This window comes from Lithobates pipiens, unplaced genomic scaffold (genome assembly GCF_037356315.1).
Source record: "Lithobates pipiens isolate NorthernLeopardFrog02 unplaced genomic scaffold, aLitPip1_a1.2 Scaffold_8, whole genome shotgun sequence".
NCBI lineage: Eukaryota > Metazoa > Chordata > Amphibia > Anura > Ranidae > Lithobates > Lithobates pipiens.
The window spans coordinates 685,028,525-685,048,075 of record NW_027507903.1 but is presented as its reverse complement, the minus strand read 5'-3'; the positions used below and the strand labels follow the sequence as shown (position 1 = coordinate 685,048,075).

Here is a 19,551-nt window from a genome sequence, read left to right as displayed (position 1 = left end):
CTTTCTTTGTATTCTTCTTTCACTCCCTTAGATTTTCAGATCAAATACAATTTTGATAAAAGGCTACATGCATGGTGACGGTGATGTTCCTTAGTCTGGCTCTCCCATAGGGATTATGTAATGCACAATTTGTTTTTGCACCGTTTATTTTGTTCTTGTTCTTTCTGGTTTGTATAATTATATTAAATTATTTTGTAAATATGTTTTTATTTATTTATTATGGTTTTATTGTATATAAGTTGTTGTTTGTAAGATTTTCAATAAAACAAAATTAACCCCTCATAATGGGCATAGCGGGTGTACAGACCCGGGAACTCAGCACAGAGTTGGTGGGAACCCCTCATAATGCGCACATCAGGTGTACAGACCTGGGAACTCAGCATAGGGATGGTGGGAACTCCTCATAATGGGCACATCAGGTGTACAGATATGGGAACTCAGCAGAGGGATGGTGGGAACCCCTCATAATGGTCACAGTAGGTGTACATACCCAGGAACTGAGCACAGGGATGGTGGGAACCCCTCATAAAGGGCACAGCGGGTGTACAGACCTGGGAACTCAGCACGGGGATGGTGGGAACCCCTCATAATGGGCCCAGCGGGTGTACAGACCTGGGAACTCAGCACAGGGATGGTGAGAACCCCTCATAATGGGCCCAGCGGGTGTACAGACCTGGGAACTCAGCACAGGAATGGTGGGAACCCCTCATAATGGGCCCAGCGGGTGTACAGACCTGGGAACTCAGCACAGGAATGGTGGGAACCCCTCATAATGGGCACAGCGGGTGTACAGACCTGGGAACTCAGCACGGGGATGGTGGGAACCCCTCATAATGGGCCCAGCGGGTGTACAGACCTGGGAACTCAGCACGGGGATGGTGGGAACCCCTCATAATGGGCCCAGCGGGTGTACAGACCTGGGAACTCAGCACAGGAATGGTGGGAACCCCTCATAATGGGCACAGCGGGTGTACAGACCTGGGAACTCAGCACGGGGATGGTGGGAACCCCTCATAATGGGCCCAGCGGGTGTACAGACCTGGGAACTCAGCACAGGAATGGTGGGAACCCCTCATAATGGGCCCAGCGGGTGTACAGACCTGGGAACTCAGCACAGGAATGGTGGGAACCCCTTATAATGGTCACAGTAGGTGTACAGACCCAGGAACTCAGCACAGGGATGGTGGGAACCCCTCATAATGGGCACAGCGGGTGTACAGACCCGGGAACTCAGCACAGGGATGGTGGGAACCCCTCATAATGGGCACAGTAGGTGCCTTGTGGTAACAAGCATGTGAACACAATGCATGTCAATGCACATTATGCTCAACACAATGTTAATTATTTAGAATGGCACCCAAAACTATAAGACATTTTTTAAATGTCATATAGTACATTAGTTTTCTTTGCCAGATGTTTTTCCTTTATTCTAACCTGGTGATCCTGCCTGTGACACACATCCTGTCCTAGGGTGTCAACACTCACTGACTGTATTATATACATACAGGAGCAGCGTTGTCACCTGGGGACAGGAGTACAGAGCACCTCGTACTTTATTAATTTCCATAAAATGGAGGAGGTGTTATGTAGTCCTGGGAGATAGCTGAGAACAATGTAACTGGGAAGAAGAGGGGGCTGAGAAGGTTGGGTTCACTGAAGGGAAAAATGGATTAAGATGGATGGATGCACTGAAGAGGGGCTTGAAATGGATAAGTAAACTAAAGAGGAGGAGCTTGAGGAGGATAGGTGCACTGCAGCGGAGGGTTCTGAGAAGGATAGGTGCACTGCAGATGAGGGTTCTGAGAAGGATAGGTGCACTGCAGAGGAGGGTTCTGAGAAGGATAGGTGCACTGCAGAGGAGGGTTCTGAGAAGGATAGGTGCACTGCAGATGAGGGTTCTGAGAAGGATAGGTGCACTGCAGGGGAGGGTTCTGAGAAGGATAGGTGCACTGCAGAGGAGGGTTCTGAGAAGGATAGGTGCACTGCAGAGGAGGGTTCTGAGAAGGATAGGTGCACTGCAGAGGAGGGTTCTGAGAAGGATAGGTGCACTGCAGGGGAGGGTTCTGAGAAGGATAGGTGCACTGCAGAGGAGGGTTCTGAGAAGGATAGGTGCACTGCAGAGGAGGGTTCTGAGAAGGATAGGTGCACTGCAGAGGAGGGTTCTGAGAAGGATAGGTGCACTGCAGAGGAGGGTTCTGAGAAGGATAGGTGCACTGCAGGGGAGGGTTCTGAGAAGGATAGGTGCACTGCAGAGGAGGGTTCTGAGAAGGATAGGTGCACTGCAGGGGAGGGTTCTGAGAAGGATAGGTGCACTGCAGGGGAGGGTTCTGAGAAGGATAGGTGCACTGCAGGGGAGGGTTCTGAGAAGGATAGGTGCACTGCAGGGGAGGGTTCTGAGAAGGATAGGTGCACTGCAGGGGAGGGTTCTGAGAAGGATAGGTGCACTGCAGGGGAGGGTTCTGAGAAGGATAGGTGCACTGCAGGGGAGGGTTCTGAGAAGGATAGGTGCACTGCAGAGGAGGGTTCTGAGAAGGATAGGTGCACTGCAGAGGAGGGTTCTGAGAAGGATAGGTGCACTGCAGAGGAGGGTTCTGAGAAGGATAGGTGCACTGCAGAGGAGGGTTCTGAGAAGGATAGGTGCACTGCAGGGGAGGGTTCTGAGAAGGATAGGTGCACTGCAGGGGAGGGTTCTGAGAAGGATAGGTGCACTGCAGGGGAGGGTTCTGAGAAGGATAGGTGCACTGCAGGGGAGGGTTCTGAGAAGGATAGGTGCACTGCAGGGGAGGGTTCTGAGAAGGATAGGTGCACTGCAGGGGAGGGTTCTGAGAAGGATAGGTGCACTGCAGAGGAGGGTTCTGGGAAGGATAGTTGCACTGCAGAGGAGGGTTCTGAGAAGGATAGGTGCACTGAAGGGGAGGGTTCTGAGAAGGATAGGTGCACTGCAGGGGAGGGTTCTGAGAAGGATAGGTGCACTGCAGGGGAGGGTTCTGAGAAGGATAGGTGCACTGAAGGGGAGGGTTCTGAGAAGGATAGGTGCACTGAAGGGGAGGGTTCTGAGAAGGATAGGTGCACTGCAGGGGAGGGTTCTGAGAAGGATAGGTGCACTGCAGGGGAGGGTTCTGAGAAGGATAGGTGCACTGAAGGGGAGGGTTCTGAGAAGGATAGGTGCACTGCAGGGGAGGGTTCTGAGAAAGATAGGTGCATTGCAGGGGAGGGTTCTGAGGAGGATAGGTGCACTGCAGGGGAGAGTTCTGAGAAGGATAGGTGCACTGCAGGGGAGGGTTCTGAGGAGGATAGGTGCACTGCAGGGGAGAGTTCTGAGAAGGATCGGTGCACTGCAGAGGAGGGTTCTGAGAGGGATAGGTGCACTGCAGGGGAGGGTTCTGAGAAGGATAGGTGTACTGCATGGGAGGGTTCTGAGAAGGATAGGTGCACTGCAGGGAAGGGTTCTGAGGAGGATAGGTGCACTGCAGGGGAGAGTTCTGAGAAGGATCGGTGCACTGCAGGGGAGGGTTCTGAGAAGGATCGGTGCACTGCAGGGGAGGGTTCTGAGAGGGATAGGTGTACTGCAGGGGAGGGTTCTGAGAAGGATAGGTGTACTGCAGGGGAGGGTTCTGAGAAGGATAGGTGCACTGCAGGGGAGGGTTCTGAGGAGGATAGGTGTACTGCAGGGGAGAGTTCTGAGAAGAATAGGTGCACTGCAGGGGAGGGTTCTGAGAAGGATAGGTTCACTGCAGAGGAGAGTTCTGAGAAGGATCGGTGCACTGCAGAGGATGAGACTGGCATGCACACACACGGCAGGACAAAAGGACAACAAACTTTTCTTCCATTTATTCTGATCATAACGAATCTACATTTGTATCCATACATACTCTAGATATACATACATCTTCATCAATCAGATCAATATGACACATGGTAGGTGAATATTTTGGTTTTATCCTCAGCCAGCAGGTGGCACTCTAGTCTCCCTTTCACCTGTAAGCCTTTCATTCTTCTCAGCTGTGCTGAAAGAAGCTCATGTTATTTACACATCTCACATTTTTCATCACAACACTGACTCCGCCCTCATCACAACCCACATTACATGCAGGGCGGGAGATGCATGGATTTCAGATAAGGGGCCAGGCTTATGGATTTGGGGGGGGGGGCCAGGGCCGTCACAGCTTATTGCACCCTCTACACTCCCTTTATTTGCTTCTACCGGCACTCTCTCCGCTCACCCTCTTTGTCCTCTCCCTGCACCGTCTTCTCTCCACCCTTCCTCTCCTTGCACTCCCTCCCCTCTTGATCCTCCTTCTGGACTCTCTTCTCACCTTCCGCCATTCTGTCCTCTCCCTTCTCCCTTCATATTCTATCAGCCACAGGAGGGAGCTCTGAGGGGGGTGCAAATAGAGGAGGGATAAAAGGTGTTAACCAGTTTTGTTTCTTTGCTGTCCATCCCTTCAGGTTTTGGCTTTTTCCCTGGTCTTCTATAATAGATCTTGTGAAGAAACAGATAAAATGTGGAACAAGTCATTAAGAGGTATTTAGGAAGCCAAAATGAGGACACACTGATGTATTAAGGGGCAGCAAGTCATAATCTCCATTATTCTGTAGTATGTCTGCAGGCCTTGTAACCCTATATACACTATCTGACAAAAGTGAGTACACCCCTCACCTTTTATTTCTATCTTTTCATATGGCACTTGTCTACAATGTAAAGTAGTGAGTGTACAGCTTGTATAACAGTTTACATTTTCTGTCCCCTCCAAATAACTCAACACACAGCCATTAATGTCTAAAATGCTGGCAACAAACGTCAGTACACCCCTAAGTGAAAATGTCCAAATTGGGCCCAATTATCCATTTTCCCTCCCTGGTGTCTTGTGACTTGTTAGTGTTACAAGGTCTCAGGTGTGAATGGGGAACAGGTGTGGCAAATTTGGCGTTATCGCTCTCACACTGGTCACTGGAAGTTCAACATGCCACCTCATGGCAAAGAGCTGAGGATCAAAAAAAAAAAATGAAAAAATAAAATAGCGCTGCTCTACATAAAGATGGCCTAGGCCAGTGATGGCGAACCTTGGCACCCCAGATGTTTTGAAACTACATTTGCCATGATGCCCATGCATTCTGCAGTGTAGTTGAGCATCGTGGGAAATGTAGTTCCAAAACATCTGGGGTGCCAAGGTTTGCCATCACTGGCCTAGGCTATAAGAAGATTGCCAAGACCCTGAAACTGAGCTGCAGCATGGTAGCCAAGACCATACAGGGGTATAACAGGACAGGTACCCCTCAGAACAGGCCTCACCATGGTCCAAAGAAGTTGAGGTCACGTGCTCAGCGTCATATCCAGAGGTTGTCTTTGGGAAATAGATGTATGAGTGCTGCCAGCATTGCTGCAGAGGTTGTAGGGGTGGGGAAGCCTGTCAGTGCTCAGACCATACGCCGCACACAATTGATCTGCATGGCTGTTGTCTCAGAAGGAAGCCTCTACTAAAGATGCACAAGAAAGCCGGCAAACAGTTTGCTGAAGACAAGCAGACCAAGGACATGGATTACTGGAACCATGTCCTGTGGTCTGAGGAGACAAAGAAAAAAAAAAAAAAAAACATTTGTTTCAGATGGTGTCAAGTGTGTGGGGGCAACCAGGTGGGGAGTACAAAGACAAACTTGCCTGCAGTCAAGCATGGTGGTGGGAGTGTCATGGTCTGGGGCTGCCGGCACTGGGGGGCTACAGTTCATTGAGGGAACCATGAATGCCAACATGTACTGTGACATACTGAAGCAGAGCATGATCCCCTCCCTTCAGAGACTGGACCGCAGGGCAGTATTCCAACATAACCCCAAACGCCTCAGAAAGAACCACCATCTTGCTAAAGAGAGGCCCGCGAACGAAGAGTGAAACGGAAAGTAGGGAAAGTGCCTGCATGACAGTGAGGAACGGGTACAGCAAGGGTTAAGTTAGTGAGAAGGGAGGTGGTTGGAAAAAGAACTGGAGGGGGAGGAGTCTTTAAATTAGTTAAGGAACAGGAGTTACAGGCGGCATTCATGAGGAAAGAGGAATTTCCCTCCCTGAGTGTTGTTGGTGTTCGGTCTTTAATTTTCTTGCCTTTTAGGTGTGCTGGAGGATTCATCATGGCAGCTTTCAGTGAGGCGGTGGTGGTCTTGTATGGTGGTAACTGACCCAGGAGATGGAAGTGTGGGGGACTCATTAGGGACATGGGCTCCCTTGGTTACAACCAACACGGGTTAGCGGAGGATGGGAAGGTGGACACTGCGGGTAGCGAGTTGTCTCCGGGCTGAAGTTATCACGGCCGGTGGCCTAGTACGTTAGCCAGCCCGCAGTGTAAAAGTGGAACATTTGGGGGAAGTGCCGTACAAAATCCACCGGGTAAAAAAACTGATATTTTCTGAAGTTTGTTATTTATGGTTGAAGTTTGATACACGTTTTTATATTTTGTAAATAAAAGGCTGCTGTGGCCGGTTATACCCCAAAAGAAAGTGTGGTCTCATTCTTATAGGTAAGAGGATGGGGAACAGGTGTGGGGTGTAGTGATGGGACAGCAGGTTGGGTAAAAGGAGGTGTACCTCATATCTGCACGGGTCATGAAGCTGAGGGTAAAGGTGATGGACTGGCCAAGCATGTCTCCAGACCTAAACCCTATTGATCATCCTCAAACGGAAGGTGGAGGAGCGCAAGGTCTCCAACATCCACCAACTCTGTGATATCATCATGGAGGAGTGGAAGAGGACTCCAGTGGCAACCTGTGAAGCTCTGGTGACCTCTATGCCCAAGAGGGTTAAGGCAGTACTGGAAAATAATGGTGGCCACACAAAATATTGACACTTTGGGCCCAATTTGGAAATTTTCACTTAGGGGTGTACTGACTTTTGTTGCCAGCGGTTTAGACATTAATAGCTGTGTGTTGAATTTTGAGGGGGACAGAAAATGTACACTGTTATACAAGTTGTACACTCACTACTTTACATTGTAGACAAGTGTCATTTCTTCAGTGTTGTCACATGGAGAGATGGAAGATATTTACAAAAATGTGAGGGGTGTACTTACTTGTGAGATACTGCATGTGGCTACGACTTCTGCCCCCTTGAGAAGTTTATTGGAGAAACCTCCATAAAAGACAGGGCCAAGACCAGGGGGGTCTCATGCGGCAGCCTTCTGCCCCATGATAGATATTTAAAGCTATACTGTATTACCATCTATGAGTATAGAAAGACAAGCCACAGAAAAAGGATAATTTTTTTTATTTCTCTACAGACAGTACATATTGCGGCTTTTTCAGAGACTTCACAATGAACACTGTACACATAGCGACTATAAGAAGACTGAGACACCCGACAGCCACCAACCACCAGAGCTCTGCGGGGGCGGGTTCTTCCTTCATCACTGCAGCTGCAAGGTCACTTTGTTTTGGCCCAATCACAAGCAGAGGTCCCAAGGTGGTCACCGACTGTTCCTCTTCCATGTTAGGTTCTGCAGGAGAAACGAGAGTCAGAACACAATGCAATTAAGAGCTTTCAATTGATAACTCAGCTACCAATCAAGTGTGCAGAAGGTGTCCACTGTAAGGCTTCAAATTGCCATGTCAACCAATTTGACAGAATAAAGCAGAGGGTTTGACCCCTTAGAGAAATCCAGCCTGAGCTTTTTAGGCTGGGCTTCTTCCTCTGGGTCACAGGATAGCAATTAGTTTTGCACTCCTGTGACCCGTTTTCAGCAGAGAGTGGTCTGAAGTCCGCTCTCCACCAATGTCACCGCCATCAGTCAAGGCAGCACATCATCCCGACTGCCAAGTCTGGATCTGCCAGTTGCCTTGATTGATGGCAGCTTAGTGAGCCAATGAGATGGTGGCTCCCCACCCCTCCACAGCTCAGCACTCCAATGAGAGAGCGGAATCAATGCCAACTGTCAGCATTGCGTGAGGAGAACAGAGCCATCAGCGGTGTTCAGTGGCTCAGTTCTCAGTGCAGCATCCACTGAGGCAAGTATGACTAGGGAAGAGAAAAAAAAAAAAAAAAAAAAAAAAAAAGTCTATGGGGGATAGAAGCAGCAATATGAAGGCCATTCAGGTGGTAGCCTCCCCCCTCCATGTCAACATCTGTCCCTCAGAACCCTGTTCTATTGTCCGGGGGCCATAAAAATCAGGGCCAAGTGGAATAGCCCAAGCCAGTCAGGATCCCCCTCTCAACCCTTCTGTTGTAATGCTACAGGAGGCAATTCATTCCCCATTGAAAAGGAGGTGTAGCCACATCACTATTTTATATGGCAGCCGCATGGTTAAGACTCACCATCCAAGGCTTCCCTCTTCCCAAAGGCTCTCGGTCTTCCAAATCGGCTCCTTCCTCCTGTCAGACCAGTAGGGTTGGTACAGGTGCCTGGTGTCCCACAACACTGGCAGATACTGCTGGGGCCCTCAACTGCAGACCAGCTGGAGAAGATAACTCAATGTCAGTATGAAAACCTGCGTTTAGAAGATGCACTGGAAACTTGGTGAAAAGTCACTATGGCTAGACAGACATTTACCTTGAAAGGACTTGGGGCTCATCCCTCCAGAGGGAATTATAGGCCTGTCAGTCTAATGCTGGTAGTTTGTAAACCATTTGAAGGGATAAGGGACCATATCCCAAAATTTGCAGATGAAAATAATATCATTAGCAGTAATCAGCACAGGTTTACGAAAGGTCACTCTTGCCAAACCAGCCCATTAACATTCTACAAGGAATACCATTTGGACAGGGGTAGCCTGGTGGATGTGGTGCATCTGGATTTTGCAAAAGCATTTGCTACAGTCCCCTCAAATGCCTAATCTACAATCATGGACCATAAGGTTTGTTCTTGGATAGAAAACTGGCTATGGGGGGGCAAGGGTTAATAATGTCTACTCAGAATGGTATACAGTGGTTAGTGAGGTACCCCAAGACTCTGTCCTGGGGCCATTTCTGTTTAATTTATTTATAAAATGATAGAAGGTGGGATAAATAGCTTGATCTCAGTGTTTGCTGATGACACAAAAATAAGGGCAAAACCACAACGGGATATAGAAACTTTACAAGAGGACCTCAATTAGTGGAGTGGGCTACTGCACGGCTAATGAATTTTAATATTGATAAATGTAATGCACGGGGGGGGGGGGTATAAACAAAAAAACGCAAGTTACTCACTCATTAGGGTGGAGCGCCCCCTAGGATAGTAATGGGAAACCTTAGTACCCCAGATGTTTTGGAACTAAATTTCCCCCCCCCCCCCCCCCCCCATGATGCTCATGCACTCTGCAGTGTAGTTGAGCATCATAGGAAATGTAGTTCCAACACATTTGGGGTGCCAAGGTTCACCATCACTTCCTTAGGGGATTCCAGGTTGGAGAAGGATCTAGGTCAGGGGTCTCAAACTGGTGGCCCTCCAGCTGTTGCAAAACTACAAGTCCCATGAGGCATTGCGAGGCTGACAGTTGCTAAACTACAAGTCCCATCATGCCTCTGTCTGTAGGAGTCATGCTTGCAACAGCTGGAGGGCCACCAGTTTGAGACCCCTGATCTAGGTGGTCCTAGTAGAAGACAGACTGAGAAATAACATGCAGTGCCAAGCTGTGGCTACCAAAGCCAGCAGAATATTGGCATGTATTAAAGGGGAATTTACCCTGAGATAAAAATGATTATTCTGCCATTTTATAAAACTGTAGTTTGGCCACATCTGGAGCATTCCGTCCAGTTCTGGTCACCAATCCTGAGAAAGGTTGTACTGGAGCGAGTCCAGAGAAGGGCAGCTAAATTAATATGGGGACTGGAGGACCTGATTTATGAAGAATGGTTACAAGCGCTAAAATGTATTTTCCCTGGAGAAGACACTTGAGGAGATATATCGTTATACAAATCTCAACGGTGATCCCAGCACAAGTATGAAAGTTTAGTTTGAGTGTAAGAGGACTCGGGGGCCACACAATGAGACTGGAAGAGAAGCCGTTTAACCTTAAGCTGTGTAGGTCCCCCCCCCCCACAGTCAGGGTGGTAAGGATGTGGAACTCTTCCACAATCGGTGGGAAGTGTGACTAGTTTTTTTTTTTTTTTTTTTAAAGACTCTTGGACAGGCATCTTGGCAAAAAATATACGGGGTAATGATTCTCTACACAGATTGAACTGGATAGACTGTTGTCTTTATTCAACCCTACCAACTATGTATGCAGTGGGGATGGATTAGGACAGTTTTTATTCTCTATACTCTTAGAAAGATTCATCCTCCATTTGTCCAGTTTACTATTAGAATAGTGAAAGAAAATCCAAATTTTTGGGGTGTCCCCAAAAAAGTTTGGCTATTGGACAGGAAGTGACGAGAAATCTGCAATGGGGTATATGGTCAAAAATTTTTTTTTTTTTTTAAAAGTGCTAAACAGTGACAAGTTGATCACCTTGGAGGGAATTTTTCAGCTGACCACAAGGTGTCCAAGAATTAGATTGAGTACCTTGCCCATATTTCTGATCATGCTGGCACATGAAATCTTGTAGACCAACTTTCAGCTCCATGCATGGGCGTCCGCAGAACTCTTTTGGGGGGGGCATCATTTTAGGGTCACCCCCCTGTGCTGCCCCTTTTTGACAATGTCATTATGGTCAGAGACCGCAGACATAGTACAGTCCCTAGGATAAGTAAGCCCTCTTACCAGACCCAGCAAGACTACACCATACTTACATATTTCGATTAAATATATATTTCTCTATGCCAATTATTGTCACTTCAGAACATTATATATACTATAATCAATGTCTTAACCTACCCTGAGTGTCGTATTTCATATAAAGTCCCCTTGTCCCCCATGTCCCTTATTTTTCCCCTGTGTCTTTCAATATATTAAGGATGGAAACCTATGTACATGATGTTCAAGGTCTCACATAAAGTCCCAACATTTTTCTCCTTATATCTCAAAGACTACAGCAGTGATCCTCTGGCTGGATGATCGCTCACTCTGGGTTTCCCTGGTGCCATTCTGGTCAGTATTGTAGCATGTCTGTACCCTGCCAGTGGCTTAGCCTTTTGCTCTCTGGTGGCGCTGGGCAGCGTGGATCGCTCTGTCCTGTAGCACCCTCTCCCTCAGCTTTTTTTCCAGGCTACAGTCTCTCAACCTCTTGATCGAGCTGTACCTTCCTCTTAGAAAATTAGGTCTCCAATCTTTGGGACTACATGTCCCATGATGCTCTCCTAGTCTTTGATTGGCCCTCAGTTATGGCCAATGGGGAAGGAACGGAGCAGGCAGGAAGCAGGGTGGGTAACCTAGTGAGAGCCGCTGTCTCTTAACTGGAGAAAGGGGATGCGAGTGGTGGAAACCTCTGACAGCTCGCCTTTCTCCTGTCACAGCACCGCTGAGTTCTCTGCTGGACTGAGCAGGGAAAAGAGCCCGCAGACAAACTACACTGGTGCTTGACAGCATGGTGTCACCCGACTGGCAGGTGGCACCCGGGTACAGTCTGCCCAGACCCATATGTTGACGCCACTGTGCTAAATTTAACAGTGCTGACCCCCCCCCCCCCCCCCCCTCGCCCCTACCTGCGGACACCCATGGCTCCATGAGGCCACTTTCCTGGCCAGTTATGTTGCCAACATGCATGGTATGGGAAGGGACCTATAGAGGATACCTGTGTACCATTAAATATTTACATTGTAATAGGAATCCACATTATTAGGTCCATAAAGTTTGTCCCAGTCACTGGTTACTAGAACACGCAGAAGTGATTACAGACAAACAAATGCTATGGGAAGAGCAGCAATCTACGACACTCAGCCATTTTAATAGTCTTACCCGTTTGTGGCTTTACTATAGGAACAGGCCTTGTTAGTGGGATCTGGGACCTGGGTGGCAGCAGCAGCTCTCAGGTAACAGGTCAAGTAAATCTAGAAGAGAATATTTTAATAGGTTAAACATTTGTAGAAGGCACCAATCTGTGCAACCAATTTAAAAACAGTCCTCACCAGAGATACATCATTCCCTAGGAACCGAAAGGCATCCACCGTGAACTGTAGAGTGTTTGTCTGGACCCTTGGAGCGATGAAGGCCGAGGTGGTGTCAGCTTGTGTTCCATCCACCAGACACCTGCAGAAGATGGTAACTTACAATTTAGATCAAATAGCAACCCAACCCCCTCCCACAAAAAAAATAAATAAAAACCCACATACCCATGGTCTGTAATGATGTCATAACTTGAAGAGGTGGCATCAGGAGATATGGTGGCCACACAGCGGTCCACATACAGGATCATATCAATTTGGTTGAGAGTATCCACAGAGGCCTGTATGTAGAGAATATCCCCCAACTGATAGATGGGAGAACTTCTGGGACCACTCCAATCCTCTGTATACATAAGGAAAGGGGATTAGTAAGATACCCAACAATAACCCCTCCTTCCTGATCACCCATCTTCCTCACCAGTCATCAGGACCAAAGAGAAGGACAACCTTTCTTCTAAAGACACAGTGGTGCTGAATGGAACCCACGTTGGCTTAATGGCCTGGCTGCTCACATTACCGTGCCTACAGAGAACCAGATCCAGGTCAGTAATGAGTCAATGAAAGTCATTTAAATGTCAAATTTATATTACTCGTTTCTTGTTCAGACTTGTTACCAGGATTGGACCCTGTATTCCACAGTTGCACTAGCTAGCAAGTTACTAAGGGACGATTGCCTGGTTGTTTCCATTCCTGTTGAAGGACAGTAACAAGATAGAGCCAGATAGTGACACCATAATCAGGCTAGGATTCCTGAACCTTTAAGTGGCCAGGAGCAGCTACCATATATATTGGTCTCCAGATTCTCTTTAGGCCAATACATCTTCATAATCACCCCCCCCCCCCCCCCCCAACATTGCCAAAAAAAGACATATTGTAAAGCTTTCAGTGGACAAAGAGCCCCACCATGTTGATCATGAGGCTCTCCTTAAAAGTTAGCCGCCATTGTCAGTGCAGATCCTCTCATGGTCACTCTTAAGATTAAATTGGTCATTATTGCAGTAGAAGGGTTAGGTTGGAGACACAGACTCCAAGTCTACAGATGTCAAGAGTAGTTAAAGTAGCTAAAACCAACACTTGAACCCTTCATGTCAAAATGGACTGCCAACACCCCAACCAGGATAGGAAATATATAGCTGCTTCTGAGCAACAATCATAGGTAACATCGCATTGAGGGATCTCTGTATACTATGAAATTGTACGGCTCTTGTATTGTGTGAAGACTCATTTGTATGTCATGTGACAATACCGATAAAACATTGCCCCAATCCTCCTACAATTTTTCTTCCAGGAAAACAAACTACATGGAAATCTCTTGGCAAGGACAGATGGCAGAAAAACCCAACAAGGCGTTTAACCTCCCCCCACTCTGTCCAAACTTTAGGAGATTGACCAGATGCTGAACACCAGCTGGGACCAGCATGGCCAGTAGTGTTGACTCACCGGTAGTAGAAGCACATTATGGGGACCACAGCTGCGTTGGTTCTGATGATTGGAATGGAAGAGGTTGGGTTGTAGGTCAGGTTGGTGGTGTAGATTAGCCAGTCTTGAGTCATCTGTGCAGAGAGGAGGAGAATGATACAGACCAACATAGAAAACCGACATGGTTTGGCCCATTTCTGAGACCAGGCCCCAAGCCCACCACTGCCTGGCCTTTGTCTTCCCAGACCCAAAAGCTCTCATTGCCTGAAAAACAAAACCAGATTAAAATACCAGCTCAACTCACCAACCAGCCTGCAAACCACCAAACTATCCTGTATAAACAGCATAAAAAAAATAAAAAAAAAAAAAAAAAACTAGTTTGCACACAATCGCTATATTATTGTGTGTTATATACTGGTGTCCAGTGCGTCCTTGAGACTGAGGGGTGGGCTCCCTCCAGGCTTACCTTCCTTCTATCATGCATGCACTTCCACTGTGGAGGCCCTCAAACATTTATAGAGTTAAGACTGCAGATAACACCGGGGTGCAGTGAACTTCCTCCACAGATTATGCATGCATTTGCAAATGTGTGCAAACTAACCCTTGTTTTTAACAAACTGTTGGACAGGATAATTCCGATTGGTTGCAGGCTGGCTGATTTTGACATGCATCGCCTTTCCATGTGCTCCTTGCTGTGAAGGCCAGTTATAGGTGGGGGAAGAGGACATTTGTTTGCCTCATGGCCTGGTCCTTGTCTGGGAAGACCAGGCCCAAAGCCTTCACTGCTTGACCCGTGTCTGAGAAGACCAAGCTGACATTTAGGATTCACAAACTAAAGGTCTGCAACTCCGAACCACCACAGCATTCCATTTTTAGAAGACCACTTATTGGTCAACAGGTTCTCTTTGCCTTTATATTAACCACTTCAATACAGGGCACTTAAACACCTTCCTGCCCAGACCAATTTTGAGCTTTCAGCGCTGTCGCACTTTGAATGACAATTGCGCGGTCATGCTACACTGTACCCAAATGAAATTTTTATCATTTTTTTCCCACAAATAGAGCTTTCTTTTGGTGGTATTTGATCACCTCTACGGTTTTTATTTTTTGCGCTACAAATAAAAAAATACCGAAAATATTGAAAAAAAAAATTTTTTTTGTTTCAGTTTCAAAACTTTGTAAATAAGTACGTTTTCTCCTTCACTGATGGGCACTGATGGGGCTACACTGATAAGGTGGCACTGATGGGCACCAATGAAGTGGCACGGATGGGCGACACAGGTGTTATAGTAATGGATGCCAGTCAGTGCCAAACAATAATGCATGCCAATCAGTGATGCCCATTGTGGCCACTGATTGGCATCCATTATGGGCACTGACTGGCACCCTGGTGGTCTAGGGAGGATTATGGATTTTTATTACCTTTTCCCTGGTGGTCTAGTGGTGTCCCTGGTGGTCCAGTGTGGGCATCCTCGGGGGGGCTGTGCTGATAATCGATCAGCACAGACCCCCCCCTGTCAGAGGAGCAGCCGATCGGCTCTCCTACTCGCGTCTGACAGATGCGAGTGAGGGAAAGCCGATCACCGGCTCTTCCCATTTACACTGTGATCAGCCGTGATTGGACACGGCTGATCACATGGTAAAGAGTCTCCGTCGGAGACTCTTTACCAAGATCGTAGTTGCCGGGTGTCAGACTGACACCCCGCAACAACGAGCGCCGCGATGCGTGCCCCCGGGGGCTCATAATCCTAATCACGTCATATGACGTCCGGTTAGGATTATGAAACCACTTTGCCGCCGTCAATTTGTAATAGGGCGGGCGGCAAGTGGTTAAAGAGGTCCTGCCAAAGCATGCAGGTAAAAACGTAGTCAATAAAAAGGTTGCATTCAGCGTTTCCTTTTCCATGTGGATTTAGTCTTTGTTTTTTATTGACTTGCTAGGTAAATTGACATTTCAGAAGTCCACAACCTCCTAGCATGGAGGCTTCAGAAGAGGAGAAGAGGGCTATTTAGTTTGTGCTGGCCCAGCTTTCACCTCTTCCTACATAAACCCCATATAGCCATCAGGGGAGGAGTGGTAACTCAGTCTACTGGAGTTGCTGGCATCACATTCAAGATAGCGGCACCCAACAAAAGTAAACCTGAATAAAAATGCTAAAATTCAGATTTGCCGACCTGAATGGTTTGGCGACTGGTCTTCCAATAATTATTAGAAGGTCAAGCTACAAAGACAAGTCTCCAGTCTGCTGCCCCCCCTACTTAAAGTATCCCCACCATAGATGTAGTGGGCACAGAATGTTCCCACTACCTGTCCAGCCCCCCATACCATTATCCCTACAGATGGTCCGGATAGTCCTCTTTCATTGGACACTTCTGGTGGTCCTCCATCTGCGCGCTGTGTTCCCCGATAGTTTTTTGGGTTCTTACCGAACAAGAAAATACCGACACACTGAACCGCAACATGTTGTCCTGTGACTCCAAGCAGCATCCCAGATATGCAAACCGACCTCATGAGCATGATGGACTCATGTCTATGGTGTGGGCAGATTGAAGGGGGGGGGGGCGAACCAGGGGAAGTGTCCCACCATTCAAGCAAACAAGAAGGGCCCCCCATAGGATTGGTGTTTAACCGCTTCAGCAACAGAAGATTTTACCCCCTTTCTGACCAGAGCACTTTACAATTCAGGACTGCGTCACTTTAACTGACAATCGCGCGGTCGTTCGACACTATAACCAAACAAAATTTGCGTCCTTCACCCCCCCTCCCCCCCCCCTCAATAGTAGCTTTCTTTTGGTGGCATTTGATCACTTCTGCGGGTTTTATTTTTTTACACTATTAACAAAAAGCACAACAATTATGAAAAAAATTTTTTTACAGTACTTTTTGCTATAATCACTATCCCCAGATGTTTATTTAACCACTTCACACCCACGGCCATCATATGACATCCTGGACTTTCAGTGGGAATATCTGAAGGATACTAGCTGCCACATTCATCATTCAGATATCCTTGTTTTCAGCTGGCGATTCTGTGCACCATGAGAATGATCATAGCGGCAGTTCCTCCGCTTAATCGTTCTTACAGGCGACATTTCCCCCCCCCCCCCCCGCCTCCATCCGGTGCCATCAGGGACCCGGAGAAAGAAACGCCCGGACGACGACAATAGAGATTTCCGGTGACCAGATGGTCACCAGTCATCTCTAGGACCGTCAGAGGCCCGGGCGCAACATTATGACGTCTTGCCCGGGTTCCCGGACGTAAACAAAGCCGCGATCAGTGAAATTTTTTTCACTATCTCATGCTTTCCAGCCTGGAGGAGATATACAGGGTCAGTAAGACCTCCACATCTCTCCATAAAGAGGACCTGTCACAGATTCCTATTACAAGGGATGTTTACATTCCTTGTAATAGGAATAAAAGTGATCAAAAAATAAAATAAAAAAGTAGTTTTTTTAAAAAACGCCCCTGTCCCCAGTAGCTCACGCTCAGAAGCGAATGCACACGTTAGTCCCACCCACATATGTAAATGCCATTCAAACTACACATGTGAGTTTTGTTTGAAAATAGTTGCGCAAATACTTTGCGAGATAAAAAGTAGCAATGACCGCCATTTTATTCCCTAGGGAGATATAGATATATGCAAAAGTTAGAGCATCTGCAAACTATGGGAAAGATTTATGGCTTTTTTTTTACTAGTAATGGTGGTGATCTGCGATTTTTAGCAGTACTGCGACATACAGATCAGAAACGTGACACTTTTGGGACCTTTGGCATTTATACAGCGATCAGTGCTATAAAAAAAAAAAAAAAAAAAAAAAAAAAAAAAAAAAAAAAAAAAATGCACTGATTACTGTGTAAATATCACTGACAGGGGGAGGGGTTAAAACAGGGGGGGGGGAGCGATCTGGGGGTTAAATGAGTGTTCCCTCAGTGTGTTCTGTGTGGGGATGGGAGTGACAAGGGAGGAGCCATATCATTTTTTCCTACTTAGCAGGAACAAACGATACGTTTCCTCTGACAGGACTGGGATTTGTGTGAACACACACACACGGCTGAAAATGGGTAGGACGTAACCGTACGCGATTTTGTCCAGGAGAGCCATTGTGCCGTTCTATATCTGCGTGACATGGTCAGCAAGTGGTTAAAGTAGCTGAAGGGAAAAACTCTGGATAAAGTGGCATGGATTAAACCCCCCCCCCCCCCATCAGGTTTTTAATAGCATCCTATGGGGACACCTGTTCTGGTGACAACCTGGGGGATTTCCTCACTTCCTGTTTTAGCTACAGGACAGGAAGTGATGGGAAATCCTTCAATGGGACAAAATACCCAACAGGAGGTTCTAACGCCTTCCATAACCTGATTCAAAAGGGTTTGGTCTTCAGTTCTACCTTCACATTCCCAAAGTGAAGTTGCTGTACACTGCCCTCCCCAACGCTCAAAGGGGAGGCCATAGGAATGAAACCTTAGAGAGAGATTTTACATGACCCTCTGGCAATTGACTAGAGTGGGAACATTTGAAGATTACCTGCACTGTGTTGCCGCAGTCCTGGAGGTTGATCTGGAAGGTGACAGTGGTGTCTGTACTCTGGGGGTTGGGTTTGCAGCCTTGGGGCCCCAGGCTCAGGTCAGAAGGTTTGACCAGCTTCCCAATCCCATAGAAATCCCTCTGGACATTGACCACCATGTTGTCCTCTCCACACTGGATGCTGATAGGGGAGCTCCCAGGCTGCAGCAGATCTCGTGGAGCCCCAATAACACGTCCAGCAAGTGAACCCCTAGAGGTCCCACCTCTAAGAGCCCCAAACCCCAAAACAGGGCGATTAGAATTCCAATCTCTGGAGCCCAATCTAGAAGAGCCCTGACCAGGTAGAGCTCGCTGGTTGTTCCTCCACCAATCTGACTGGCGGCCATGTCTCACCAAGACTCCATCACAGCCAAACCCTGACCAATAGGCCACAGCCAGGAGCAGCACCCAACCACCTTTCACCAGAAAACCCATCCTGTCCATAAGAGACACAACACAATGAATGAGGGAGAGAGAGATGTCTTTTATACCCCTCCCACCAACCACTGATGCCCCCAGCTGGGGCCAATCATCACCACACCCAATGGCTGGAACTATACATGATGGATGGGAGATGGAACCAATAATGGAGGTCACCTCATCCCCCTGGAGATCCACCGGAGAAGTTGACTAGATTCATCCCTATGCTGGAATCATATGGTAGAGACAGGTCCACATGGAGTGTGCTACACAAGCTGCATGGAGGAGAGGAATCTCACAAGGATACACAATGACTGAATCACATACAACTGATACTACACCATAATACTAATGTCACTCACACCAACAGGAGAGATTTATTGTAGGGCTCAATAGCCCAGGGATGGTGGGAACCCCCCATAATGGGCACAGCGGGTGTACAGACCGAGTACTTAGCACAGGGATGGTGAGAACCAGTGGCAGCCCATCCTTACACCCCTCTCACACCAGGGCATTTTGCAGGAGCTAGTAGCGTTATAAATAGCGCCTGCAATCCGCCCTAAAGAAGCTGCACCATTGTGTGCAGTGTGATCCCCCGAGGGCTTTCACACTACAGCGGTGCGCTGGCAGAACGTCAGGGAAAAGTCTTGCCAGCAGCTTCTTTGAAGCGGTGAAGGAGCGGTGTGTTTACCTCTCCTCCACCGCCGCTCCCCATTGAAATCAATGGGGCAGCGCTGTAATACGGCGTATTACCGGCGGTTTTAACCCTTTCTCGGCCGCTAGCGGGGGGTAAAAGCGCCCCGCTAGCGGCCGAAATGCGCCGCAAAACCGGCGTTAAAACGCCGCAAAAAATAGCGGCGTTTTACCACCCACGCTATGGACGGTGTGGTGTGAAAGGGTTCTTAGGGGGAGCACGTGCGCTGTCCCTCCATCCCTCGTTCATCTCAGACGCTAACCACGGCACCTTAGAACCACACCCACTATTTCGCTGACACCATGCCCTTTTTAACCAAGTGGGAGGGGTCAAAAAGGATGGGGGGCGCCAAACCCCACCCTTCCTAAAACTTCACCAGCCGCCACTGGTGGGAACCCCTCATAATGGGCACAGCAGTGTACAGACCCGGGAACTCAGCAGTCAGCACAGGGAT

General features: G+C 47.9%; 1 protein-coding gene across 1 annotated transcript; it reads right to left on the bottom strand.

The window, feature by feature from the left end:
* Positions 1-7,230: 7,230 nt before the first annotated feature.
* LOC143962171 (zona pellucida sperm-binding protein 3-like) lies at positions 7,231-18,427 on the bottom strand. Its single transcript, XM_077471499.1, has 8 exons — positions 17,945-18,427; positions 13,439-13,551; positions 12,417-12,520; positions 12,167-12,341; positions 11,963-12,083; positions 11,793-11,884; positions 8,293-8,432; positions 7,231-7,477 (listed from the first exon to the last, which is right to left on the bottom strand). Exons 1-8 carry the CDS (start codon positions 18,425-18,427, stop codon positions 7,248-7,250), a joined length of 1,458 nt encoding a protein of 485 aa, XP_077327625.1. The 3' UTR covers positions 7,231-7,247.
* Positions 18,428-19,551: the final 1,124 nt, after the last annotated feature.

Bases quoted from the DNA above. Each gene is read 5' to 3' on its own strand.
- LOC143962171 (XM_077471499.1), bottom strand. From the start codon at position 18,427: ATGGACAGGATGGGTTTTCTGGTGAAAGGTGGTTGGGTGCTGCTCCTG. The intron at 13,552-17,944 runs GTAATCTTCAAA...CTCTCTGCACAG, and splicing joins ACTGCGGCAACACAGTGCAG to ATGACTCAAGACTGGCTAAT. The intron at 12,342-12,416 runs GTGAGGAAGATG...TTATGTATACAG, and splicing joins CTCTTTGGTCCTGATGACTG to AGGATTGGAGTGGTCCCAGA.